The 12,769-nt window shown below is 48.1% G+C and overlaps 1 protein-coding gene across 1 annotated transcript in view; it reads left to right on the top strand.

Annotated features, from left to right (window-relative positions):
* Positions 1-11,307, top strand: part of ENTREP1 (endosomal transmembrane epsin interactor 1) — a 61,836-nt gene extending 50,529 nt beyond the window's left edge. The window contains exons 7-11 of the mRNA XM_046664934.1: positions 2,510-2,639; positions 2,813-2,891; positions 4,236-4,388; positions 6,863-7,152; positions 10,406-11,307. Coding sequence (XP_046520890.1) covers positions 2,510-2,639; positions 2,813-2,891; positions 4,236-4,388; positions 6,863-7,152; positions 10,406-10,609 — 856 coding nt within the window. The 3' untranslated portion in view covers positions 10,610-11,307. The remainder of the gene's footprint in view (positions 1-2,509; positions 2,640-2,812; positions 2,892-4,235; positions 4,389-6,862; positions 7,153-10,405) is intronic.
* Positions 11,308-12,769: the final 1,462 nt, after the last annotated feature.

The raw sequence follows: 12,769 nt of genomic DNA, 5'->3' as shown, positions 1-12,769 counted from the left end.
CTTCCATCAAAATGAGGCTTTTCTGGTCATTTTAATAGCCACCATAGAAACCATTCATTTTGTGGCTAATTTAGATAAAGTGTGCCCCCACGCCGCCTCCAGTTTTCCTTCTTGAAGAGATCCTGTAGTAGTTTAGGATCTAAAATGGAAGCCCGTTTCTCTGACCTCTTGGCCCTGAGCAAGCCCTCTCTCCTCAGTGAATGTCTAGGTATGCACTGGGTTGGGAATATGAAACAGAGACCGCCAGCTAACAAGCAATCAGGCAAAGCTGGGGGCTGAGCCTGCCCGGCAGGGGCACCGCAGAGAAGAAATGCACGGGGAGTTGGCCGAGGGGTAAGGTCAAGGGTTTGTAAGTGCTAGAAAGATGGCTCAGGGGTTATGCTAATTCAGAATTGACTCGTAGCCCTCTGGGGAGGACGAAGGAGTCTATAGGTCTCATTGAGTAAAACAAGTCTCCTTGTTCGTGGGTCAGGAAAGAGTCTTCACTTAGGTCCCGGAAGGCTCTGGATTCCTGGAGTCACTCGGTGTTTATAGTCCATAAACAGCTCTGACTGAAATGGAGAGTTGGCCTGAAACCTGTGGCAAGTCCTGCTGTAAGGGGTGGATGTGCCTGTCAGGATAACTGTCCCAGGACCCTCCCACCACCCCAGGGAGGGACCCGTGCTGGTACCTCTCCTCAGCCTAGTGCGGTGTTGTGCACTGAGCCTGCGCACATCCCGCCCTGGGTGTCAGCGCCTGACGTCCTCCTTCCCTTTAGGTCACATGCGGGTGAGAGTCTTGTTTCTGAGCGAAGATTAAGGGAGAAAGGGAGAGCTTTCTCACTGTTTCGTTCAGGCTGCAGAAGTCTCATTCTTCTGAATCCTGGAATTCCAGAAGTTTTATTGTTAGGAAGAAAGAACATCATATCTTTTTCAACTTTTTTCCTCCACCAATTGGATTTTTATAAGGACACAAGGAATGAAATCAAACAACCATAAATCCAGAGAGCACCTTTCTGGAACAACTGGTCCCCTGCATGCACCTGCCCCAGGATCTGTCTTTTCATCAGTCTGCTTTCATTTAGGCCCATTTTTGCATTTCAAGAACAGACGTTGAACTTTTATTATCTCTTTCAATCATTCTTTAATACTCCATGGCCTGAGTACAGGTTTTTTGGTCTTCTGTGTATTTTTTTAAATTGAGATATAATTGACACATAACATTAATATTAGTTTCAGGTGTACAACATAACGATTCAATACTTTTGTATATTGTGAAATGTTCACCACAGTAAGTCTGGTTAACATCCATCACCATACATAGTTACAATTTTTTTCTTAAGAACTTTTTAGCTCTACTCTCTTAGTAGTAGATCTAACTTTCATACATATAATACAGTATTACTAACTTTAGTCACTATCCTGTACATTATATCCTCAGGACTCATTTATTTTACAACTGGAAGTTTCGTCAAAAGGTACAAGCTTCCGTGTATTTTTTTTTCTTCTCCTCCCCAAAGCCCTCCAGTACATAGTTGTATATTCTAGCTGTAGGTCCTTCTGGTTGTGGCATATGGGACGCCACCTCAGCATGGCCTGATGAACAGTGCCATGTCCGTGCCCAGGATCCGAACCGGCAAAACCCTGGGCCACCAAAGCAGAGCGTGTGAACTTAACCACTTGGCCATGGGGCCGGCCCCCCATGCATTTTTAACTATTATTTTAAAATTTAGGTTCTTTGTTATCTAGATTATGTGTGTGTGTGTAATTTTCTGTGAACACTGCCAGAAAATCTTGTGGGTTTTTTGTTTTTGTTTTTTGCTGTTGAGGGTCCCTCACCCACAGGACAAAAACCACAGTGCCTCGTGGAGCACCCGCTCCATCCCTGTTTGCTGAAGAACCACATTTAGGAAGAGTCACTGGGATTCTGCCTGCAGTGTGCTGCTTTGTCTCTGAGCTATGATAGTCGCTTTTTTTTGAAAAATTAATTCATCCTTTCAAATATTTATTTATTCTACCATGAATCATATATTAGGGAAACTCAGGCAAGAAACTTGTGTCGTGTACTAATGTAAGAAATAATTGAGTTTCCCTGGGTCCCTAGTTTTGTTTTTTGCTTTAGTTGAGGTGAAAGTCATATAATATGACATTAGCCATTTGAAAGGGTACAGTTCAGTGGCATTCAGTACATTCACGGTATGATGCAACCATCACCTCCATCTAGTTCTAAAGCATTTCATCACCTCCAAGGAGACCCCGTACCTGGTAAGCAGTCACTCCCCGTTCACCCGTCCTCCAGCTGCTAACAACCACTTTTCTGCTTTCTGTCTCTGTGGATTACTGTTTGCTTTTTGACTAGTGGATTTAAAAGATTATTCTCCCGCTCCTGAGCCAGGAGACTGTGTGGGTGAGTGGTTTTCCCCACTATCAGTGGGTAGCCGTGTAGCGGCAAAGGCCAGCATGCAGTAGCCCCCAGGGTCAGATGGCCGGTCTGTAGAACATGCTTCCTGACGCCAAGATGCTTTTCCTAGGATGGTTGCTCCTGATGTTATTCCACTGCCGCACATCTACGGAGCACGAATCAAAGGCGTGGAGGTGTTCTGTCCTCTGGACCCGCCGCCTCCCTATGAAGCTGTGATGAGCCAGATGGACGAGGAGCAGGTACTGTCCGTAGAGTTTCTCTTTGATACGTTGACCGCAAGTACGCAAATCAGCACATCACACACAGAACAAGGGGGCGACGGTGCCCTGCAGATCTTTGTAAGTTCACTGGCTTCCAGATGGGGATTCAAATGAATATCAACAAACGTCCCTTTCTTTTTCCTGTGCTGCAGGGATCTTCATTCCAAATGCTGGAAGGATCAGAAGCTTCCAGCAGCCTGTTGGAACCTATCTGCACACCAGTGACTCAAGGTAATAAATACATCGTCGCTGCCCAAACTCATGATCCAGTAGATGAAAACATAATAATGATCTGCATGGGATTTTGTTGGAGGTCAAATATCTTGGAGGAAAACAGTTCAAGCTACATCCTTCTTTCCAGGTGCAAAAATACTCTCAACTCTTAGGGCTTACAAATGGGAGATAATGTGTGATCAGAAATAAAGATATCCTTAGAATCTTTTATGGAACCAGCTGCTGCTCAGAGACCTCTGAAATGGATTACAGAGTTGAATTTGGCATTCCTGTGTTTTCCCATCTAAGATTTTCTTTCTCCTCTTAAAGGAAGATGGGCTCTTTTGGGGGGAGGTGGAAAAAAGAGTTTCGTGTATTGCAGAGTGATTTGCTGTGAGATTGTGCTGTCATTTATAACCTAGGGCCCAGGTCATGCTGCCTTAACACGTAGTGAATTCTGATTTTTCAGTCCTGCATTAAATACTAGGGTCAGTTTACATTCATCCTTGTCATTTAAGGGAGCCTTGGTACAGCTTTCTCTCTTTGGAGAGGTTTTAAATGGCCCAGAGAACGGTCCACCAGGAGAAAATTGCAATGCTGATGAATAATGGATCAGCTTTTAGCTATTTTGGATGGAGGTGATTTTTCAGCAGCACCCTCAGGAAGGGCCTTCTGCTCTGTTCACCTTCCATCTTAAGTAGAATTATGCAACAGTGTTCTTTTACCTAAGTGTTTATAATACTCCATTTCCTTAAAAAACTCCCCCACACGACAACTCAGACTCACAACCGATTTGATTTTCTTTTCGTGAGCAGAAGCCATCCAATTCCAGAGCAGTTTGACTGATCCATTTTGTGGCCACTGGCTGTTTACGTTAGCTTTCTGGGGGTTTCACAGCCCGACCTGCAGACCCCTGGTCTGCAGCCCCCAGGGCAGCCACGTCCCCTGTGCGAGTATTCCCTTCTGCCGAACCAAGCTCATCCTGAATTGTCGGAAGCTATAAAATGGCCAGGCACTTTCCAGGGCTGCCCCAGGATGCCTCACTGGAGGAGATTCTAAGCACCTTTAGGAAAAACTGACATTTCGGCAGAGCTTCTTTATTTTACTCTTGGCTTTAAAGTTTTTTGTTTGTTTGTTTTAGGTTGTGGAGGGGTGGTTTGGAAAGGCTGTATTTCCCATAGTGCAGGGAAATAAAAACTTAGGGGGCCGGCAGCCGAAGCCGGGGTTGTTAACTGTATCACCCTCGCCCCGGCAGGTTTGGGCTCACCCTGTCTCCTGCCCGACACTTTGAAGGCTGCAGCTGGTGAGATAATTCTCCTCTTTTAAATGTTTCTCCTCTTTTTTTAAAAAAAAAAATTTCAGGTGGGGACATTCCTAACGCACCTGGAGAAGAAAGCACATTCGTATCAACTCCCAACACAAACCAGCTACAGCCCGCGAGAAGCCGGAGGGCCCTCCCGCCCCTGAGGACGCGATCCAAGAGCGACCCTGTGCTCCATCACTCCGAGGAGAGAGGTGACGTCCTTGCCCAAGCTCTTCTGGGCTTTTTTGACTCAGGGGGCCAGGTGAGAGCAGGGGGCTCTGGCCAGCCCAGGCCCTGCAGTTCATGAGATCTCTTGAAGGAGGTTGAGAGGTCTTGAGAAAATCAGATATTCTACATGCACGCTAGGAGTATGTATCCGCCACATCTTTTAAGGCTGGTAGGGTGTTTTTCTTTTCAAGTCATTGTCATCAAAAGCGTTAGGTTGCACACGTTACCGTGTTAGGTACTACACAAAGAAAATAATGCAAACCTAGTTCTGGCTTCTAGATGCTGGCAATCTTGTGGGAATAAATATTCTTTCCCGAGGAGAAAGTCAAAGGGGAGGTTTTTTTTTTAAAGATTTTATTTTTTCCTTTTTCTCCCCAAAGCCCCCCGGTACATAGTTGTGTATTCTTCGTTGTGGGTTCTTCTAGTTGTGGCATGTGGGACGCTGCCTCAGCGTGGTCTGACGAGCAGTGCCATGTCCGCGCCCAGGATTCAAACCAACGAAACACTGGGCCGCCTGCAGTAGAGCGCGCGAACTTAACCACTCGGCCACGGGGCCAGCCCCAAAGGGGAGGTTTTTTTAACTCCCTCTTCTATAATTTGATATTACTTATCTCTTTCCTGTGTATGATGAGATTGAATTATTCAAATCTGACTTTAAGAATTTTGGGTAGAGTGAAACCCTCACACCCCATCTCTCTCCCTCTCTGTTTTGAGTTTGTTTGTGTATAGATGTTATTCGAATAATTTTAAATTTTAAAAATTTAAAATAACAACAGCAAGTCTTTTTTCTGAATATATGAGTACATGAACATCTCCAAATATCTCTTCATTGTAAACAATCTTACAAAATAGAGAAGATAGAGGAAGAAAATGAAAATCTGTAATCCCCCAGCACAGGCTTCCTTCGGTGACCTGTTCTGACACGTGGCCTCTGCTCTCCTCAAGCTCTTTGCAAATACAACTTTGTAAACCCTCTCACCCTGCGCTCTCTGGGGCCTTGTGTCACCCCCTTGCGGTCTCGGTCCCATTGTGTCCCTCTGACAGGCTGTGTTGTTTGCCGCAGCTCTGGACTGACCGTGTGGGAGCCAGAGAGAACACCCCTCTTGTCTCTACATCGGCTTCTGAGTGGGGAGGAGTCCCACTGCCTGGGACTGAGCCTGCCCCGGCCATCCCAGCAGGCCGGCAGCCTGGCCCCTTGGCTCCCTAGACCCGTCTTCACCGTGGGTTCCTCTGCCCTACCTGGCAAGCTGAGGACTTGAGCTGGCCACCTGCTGGCTTCACCGGGAACTTAGTTGTCTGCACAGCATAGGGAGATCTTTCTGGAAACTTCTGTCATTCTGCAGCGCTACAGGGGCGAAGACCACTCATGTTTACCTGTTAGAGTCCGCCATTGTGGAAGGGACCAGGTTGCGTTCAAGTGACTGTAGTCCCTGACTCTGTCCTCACACACGAGTGTCTGTAGTGAGTGTTTCTGGAAGACTCCGGCTCTGTGACATACACGTGGCACCCTGGGAGGACAGTTGCTAACCCTTGTTTAAAGCTCCTCATGCCTACCTTTCTCCAGAGGAAAAGAAGTGCTCCCCTTCCTCCACCTGTTCTCCCACCCCTGGCTTCCTTTCTTCCTTGAATATCTAAATCCTGCTTATCAGGCCTTTGCAGACTGAGATCTCCAGTGTCGTGTACACTGAAGGCTGCTGGCTGGCTTATGAGCCCGTGGAGACCAGGCCTGAGTTTCACTTCTCCCACTTGATGGTGCAGTAATGTTCTGCCAGACCTTTTCCCCTTGCTCCAATAGGTAGTCGTGGAAATTGGAGCCTGCGGTGGATTTGCCAGGCTCTCTGTGGACTTCCGGAGTGATGTGGAATTTTTCTGCCTAGATTTCTCTTTCTGTAATAGTCAACCATAGAGCCACCTCACAGCTATGGCGTGAGCATCGGTAATGTCAGTACAGTGCCCCTGAGGATGTTTAGGACAAAGGTACAGTCACGGTGCACAGAGCATTCCATTCACCCCCACAAGTCATGTCTCTCTTCGGTCCATCTCTTTAAGTGGCTCCTTCATCCTGCCCCCTTGGAACCTCCTTTCATCCGTCAACCATGTTTGTTCTGCCTGCCCCATCCATCCATCGGTCACCACCCATGACCCTGCTGCTCCGTTGTGGTTTGCATTCTGGGTGTTCTTCTCTCTCATCTGCCTTTACCTTGGAGGTTGTTTTATGTTTTATTTATAAAATGTTTTGGGACATGTCCTGTTGGAACTACGCTTCAGGGAATAAGCTTGTGTCATAGTTGTTTTTTTCTTTCCTTTTCCTTCTGCAAGATGGAAAGCAAGATGTGCATGGCTGTAGCATTTGTCAGGTGGTCTCCACACTGAGTTTAGTGGTCTGTGCTGTTTCCGGTCCAGCTGTGCGCCCGCACGGCCATGGCCAACGGGTCTGTGTTGTTTGTCTCGCCCACAGCCGCCCCCGTGCTCAGCTGTGAGGCTGCGACTCAGACTGAAGGAAGGTCAGATCTGGCCGCGGTGACCTTGAGGAGAGGCTTGCGATCCAGAGCTTCGCGATGCAGACCGAGGTCTTTGATAGATTACAAGTCTTACGTCGACACCAAGCTGCTGGTGGCGAGGTTCCTGGAGCAGTCCTGCAGGATGAGCCCGGACATCCATGAGCTTGTGGAAGACATTAAAGCTGTTTTGAAGTCTGACGAGGAGCACATGGAGGAAGCCATCACAAGTGCCAGTTTCCTAGAACAGGTAGTTTTATTATTCTTATCGGGTGTGAATCAGATAACTTGTTTCCATGGTAGCGGAAGTGGCTTCTCCGATTTCCTGTCCAAGGCGCAGTAAGTTCATGGCCAGTGTATCAAGGGAAATGGGGTGAGGAGGTCTGGGGAGGGAGAGAGAGGAAGCTGGAGCATTTTCTCTTCAGCTCTGGTGACTTTTCTGCAGCCTTCTTGGTCCAAGGGAAGAGAAGCCAATTTTCCTGGGATGTGGAATCATGCCTGAAAAAAAAAAAGGTTGCAGCTTAGTAAAAAAAAATCGAGAGGTACTGGCAGCGTGGAACACATTCAGCATTTGATTTCCTGAGTTGAAAGTTTCCTTGATGTGCCATATCCTTTCAGCCCTTTGGCAGTGATGGGCGCACATGAATTTTCATATTGGCAAGATTCCAGGAGCTTTTCACATTCCCATGAAATATTTGGTAAGATACGTTAAGCTGATAACAGTTAAAGGAATAAACACCTTTTCCTTTCCATAGATTAAAAAGTACGAAGTAATCCCCTAAACTGAAGCTACCCAGTGAAAAGATAAAATGGGGCATGTAACGTAAGCCATGTGGGTGTCAGGTTTCTTGTCTTTAAAGCGAGGGGTTGGACGAGGTGGTCACTACACCTGTTTTTCTGAATGAATGGAATTTCCTCCTGATGAGAACCGGGGATGGGTCACAGCTTTAATTTTCCACCTCTTTTACAAGCAATTACTGGGGCCGGTCCCATGGCCTAGTGGTTAAGTTGGGCGTGCTTCACTTCAGCAACCTGGGTTCGTGGGTTTGGATCCCAGGTGCGGACCTACACCACTCGTCAGCCATGCTGTGGCAGTGACCCACATACAAAATAGAGGAAGACTGGCACAGATGTTAGCTGAGGAACAATCTTCCTCAAGCAAAATGAGAGGAAGAGTGGTAACAGATGTTAGCCCAGGGCAAATCTTCCTCAGCAAAAAAACGGGGAAAAAATAATAAAAGTGATTCCCTTTTAGCTTGTTGCTCCATGAATGTGGGGTGGTTGTCATGGCGCTCAGTGCACAGTGGCTCACAGGTGTCACCCGGCTGTGCCTATGTGCATTCAGTGCCCAGCAAGTACTTCTTGAGTTGAATTGGGCTGGTTTTCAGGGTCCTTACCAGCTACAGGATCCTAGGTAAATTTTTTAGGCAAATTGACCAAATCCCCTTCTCACCCTCCTTCCTATTCCCCTTTCCACCTGCTGGCCTCTTCTTACAGAATCCAGAAGCCAGATCGTCTCCCAGTCCCTCAGGGGATGCAGGGGAGCAGAAGGCAGTCTTATCCCTCGCATGAACCGTGGACCCTCTTGTTTGCTTTCTAAAAGACCGGTCAGCCAGTGGTCCTGGGTCAGGCTCAGTATCCTGCGTAGGGACATTTACATTCTCGTGTCCCTGGTTACGCCAGATGTCATTCCCTGTCCCCTTCCGTCCATCCAGCCCTAAGAGCCCCATAATCAGGAGCAAGCATTCTTAAGCCTCATAATCAGGAGAAGCATAGCCACTTCTCAACGGCTGCCGAGCTCTGGGGAGCTAAGGGCTGGAGCAGCCACCAAGCCATTAGTCTGGATCTTCTGCAAAGTCTTGCTCGCTGGAAAATAGCTCTGGGGAAGAAGAACAAGCACTTACAGTTTAGCAGATGCTATCGCTCTGAATGTTTGCCAGGTCTTTGCGCCCAGACTGGATAAAAGGTCAGCTACTGGCCTTGTTGCAGTAGGTTCTGGCCATGTGCTGGGGCCTTCCCGGACCCGACCCCGGTGGTGGGGATCATAATGCCACACCCATCCGCAGACAACGGAGGCAGGGACAAGGAGAAGGCCCTTTATTTCTGACTCTGCGCAGCTTTGCACATTTTCTCTTTCTCTAGTATTACTAGAGTACGTTTTTAGATCCATTTTAATTTTTACCAATATCAAAACCGTTTGTCTTAACTTACAATAGTCAGCATAGATAGAACCACAGTCAACATCCGTGAATGTTCCAATTTTCTTCTTCTTAATCAGGAGACCAAAGACAGGCCTTAAAGACAAATATAATAATAAAGTGTTAGCAAAATTTCATGTCCTATCTTTTGGGGGGATTAACTTTTTAATGATCTTAAAATCTCAGAATGGTACAAACTAAAGTTCATCCCAGTGATAGTTCCATGATGTTAGGTGGTAACCAAGCACCTGCGTTTTTCCCAAGGGGCTAACAGTGTTACAGGTTGTATAGACGTGACTGTGCAATTTGAAAACATTGTATGTACTGGCAATTCTACCCTCGTCAATCCCAGTTGGATGAGAATTTTCCCCTTTTTTGGACATGTTTACAAAGTAAGTGATATTATGATCCAGCCATGTGCTGCAAACCAATGTTTTGGTCAATGACAGACCACATATAGAATGGTGGTCCGGTAAGATCAGTACCATATAGCCTAGCTGTGTGGTAGGCTGGACCATCTAGGTTTGTGAAGTGCACTCTGTGGTGTTTGCACAATGACAAAATCACCTACTGACGCATTTCTCAGAAGGTATCCCCATTATTAAGCAATGCATGACTATATTTAAAATTCTGTATTTGGCACACTGAAAAATAGATCCAGCAGGAGAATCATTCTTAAGAGTTTTTACAGATAGATTGGCCTAGTTTTTATGTTGTTTATTGAAGGGTTATCAAATCAATTAGAAGCATCATTGGTTTTGGTTGACATTTTATAAACTCATTACCAGGTCATAGTCCCAGCCCAGTGGTTATCAAATTTTCAAGTACATTGGTATAATCTGGGTTCTTGTTAAAAATACAGGTGCTCGAGCCCTGTTCCAGACTCAACGTGTCAGAATTGCTGGGGGCGGAGCTGGGAATCCATGTTTCTGACAAGTTCCCCTCCTGTCTAGTGATGTGTAGACCCCAGTGAAAATCACTGGCTTAGACCATAGGGAGACTGGAAAAAAGTGATGAGAAGAATGTTAAATATAAAGCCAGAAATTACCATAGGCAATCAGTGAAAGGAGGCAGGTCTGTAGTTGGAACAATAGAAAATGTGGGGAATTTCTTAGGAACTTTAGAAAAGATGCAATGTGTTAAAAATACCTTTGGAATTCCAAGTGGGCTCCACTTTGGGAAAATACCCTTTTTTCTTTCCCAAGGCAACTGAACTAAACATGTCATGGCTGGATTTAGGAGGGAGGTCAGAGGACCATGTCTGGCGGTGCTTAACCTCTCCCCACCCTCTTTGTTCTCCCAAAGATAATGGCCCCGTCGCAGCCCAGCATTTCCAGGGCCCACGTGCTGCCCTCGCGGAGACAGCCCGGCCTGCTGCACCTGCGGAGCTGTGGAGACCTGAGCACCTTTGTCACGGTGGGGAGGCCGAGGGCCGAGAGGAGGCCCCGGCGCGCCGAGGCTGAGAGGCCACACAGCCTCATCGGTGTCGTCCGAGAGACTGTCCTGTGAACCTGTGGGGCTGGGCTCCTGCATCAGCCTGAGGAGCAGGAAGGAAGGAAGACGGGCCCTGGAAGGAGGAAAGCTGCTCCAAGGGGATGGATCCCCTTCCTTACCATGTAGTTTCCTGGCTGGGAGTTGGGGTCTCCCTCTGGGAACTCCTCAGAAGGGGGGCACTCCAGAGGACATTTATTCCCACTCTTTGGCTCCCCTTTGGGTTGCCTAAGGGCATTCAAGGGTGAGCCAGCAGGTTCTTCCAGGCTCACTGGCTTTGGATGCCCTGAGCTGGAGGCTGAGAAGACAGCATCTCTCCTTCCAGTGAGGGTCTGTGCCCTGGGGTGGGCGGAAACTGGGCTCCTGATTCTTCGCCCACCTCACCTCCGATGGCTCTCTTCCTCGCCGAGGTCTCCCTCATTAGAAGGACAGATCTGCTGGGCTGCTATTTATAGCAGCCTGCGGCCTCCGCTCCTCCGAGAGAGAGCAGTTGGCACGGAAGCAGGATGATTAACCCGATGTTGTGTAGCTGGCAAGCCTCATTTTAGGTCACCCTCAAATTACACTCTCTTTAGGAAAAACGAACCTTTTTTCAGCGACACATTGTAATGAAAGACATTTAGGGAGAGAATTCTTGTTGATTCCGTTTATTCATGCTTGCGAAACTAGAGACGGCTAAGGCAGAACTGAGAATAAAAATGTTTCCTTTGGACCTCTGGGCTCGCCGGGCGATGTTTGTTTATGCGTAGGCGGCCAGGCCTTACCTGACGAAGGGTTTGCAGCTTGGAGCAGTGGTGGTCAGGTGGACAGGTCCGGGTAGGCCACCAAACCAGCTTAATCTCCAACACACCGGACCCCGCGGGGGTAACAATGCATCCTTCATCCAGCATTTGGCTGACCCGGTTCCGGGAGCTGCCTTCTAGGGGGGCCATGAGTACTGTGACCACAGCCCGAGGTGAAGAGAGAGGTGAGAAGAGCTTCAGGCTGGATTTTAGGCTGACAATCAGATACCATGGGAGAGTTTTCAACAGGAGTGACCGATTTAATTTACGTTTTCAGGAGATCACCATTCCCTGTGGAGAAGGGTTTAGGTGGGGATACAGGATAAAGTGGGGATGAGGAGCTGAACAGTGGGTGTACGATGAGAGGACCGTTGTCCTTGCTGGGCACTGCCTGGGCTCCAGCTGCTGTACTGGGGGCTTTACACACTCTCATTTCACCCTCACAACAGCCGAAGAGGCGGGAGCTGTGATTGTCCCATTTTACAGATGAGGAAAATGAGGTTCAGTAACTTGCCCTGGGTCACTCAGAAGTTAAATGGTAGAGATGCCATTCACGCCCAAGCGGCTCGACTCTGGAAACCATGACTCGACCTCCCAAATAGTAGCAGATTGCCATTTCATGTTTCTAGGAGAAGGTGGTTGTTAAGACTTGGAGCTTGGCTCAGAGAAACACAGACTCTCCCGGCTCCAAGTCAGCGAAGCATGCCAGCGTAGGACTCGGGGAGGCGCCAGGGACTGAGGAGAGGAGAGGGGAAGGAGTTGGAGGAGTGAGCTGGGTGAAAAGGGGGCTGCAGAGGAAGATCTGGAAATGGAGGAGACATGGGGGGCTGTCAACAGGCTGGGGTCTGGCCCACTTTCCTGGGGTGAGCTGTGTTTGTTGGGGAGGTTTATAGGGGCTTCCCAGAATGACGGTTTCTCCATTCTCATCCACCTGTCCCCAGGCACTGAATTTCCCGTGGGAAATGAGCAATCTTCCATTTTAGAAGTCATTGCTGTCAGCTGCTCCCTGGGAGCTGGCCCACTCCTCTGCCCTCTTAGAGGGTCTCCACTGTGTTATAAGCCCCCTGCCTCACCCAGGCTCTCTGACACCCAAAGGCCCCCACGTATCCCAGTCTGACTGCTCTCCTCCTTTACAGATGCTCATTTGCCCCCAACATAGTGTCACCAGGTGAGACCAGGGACCCTAAGCCCACCAGTTTGCTTCTGCCTCATGGCAGGGGAGCAAAGGACTGGCCTTACCCAACTCAGGCGCAGCCTGGCTTTTCTCACTTTTCTAGGCTTCTGTTTTTCCCCACTTCAGGAGGGCATTGTTCCAGCTGCATCCCTTTCCATCTTCCCTTTTCAATTTATGACCACTCACCTCCAACTGCCACCACGGACCTTGCCATAGACTACG

This window comes from Equus quagga, chromosome 6 (genome assembly GCF_021613505.1).
Source record: "Equus quagga isolate Etosha38 chromosome 6, UCLA_HA_Equagga_1.0, whole genome shotgun sequence".
Classification (NCBI taxonomy): Eukaryota; Metazoa; Chordata; class Mammalia; order Perissodactyla; family Equidae; genus Equus; species Equus quagga.
Note: the sequence above shows the minus strand (reverse complement) of the source record. Positions and strands in the feature narration are given on the sequence as shown.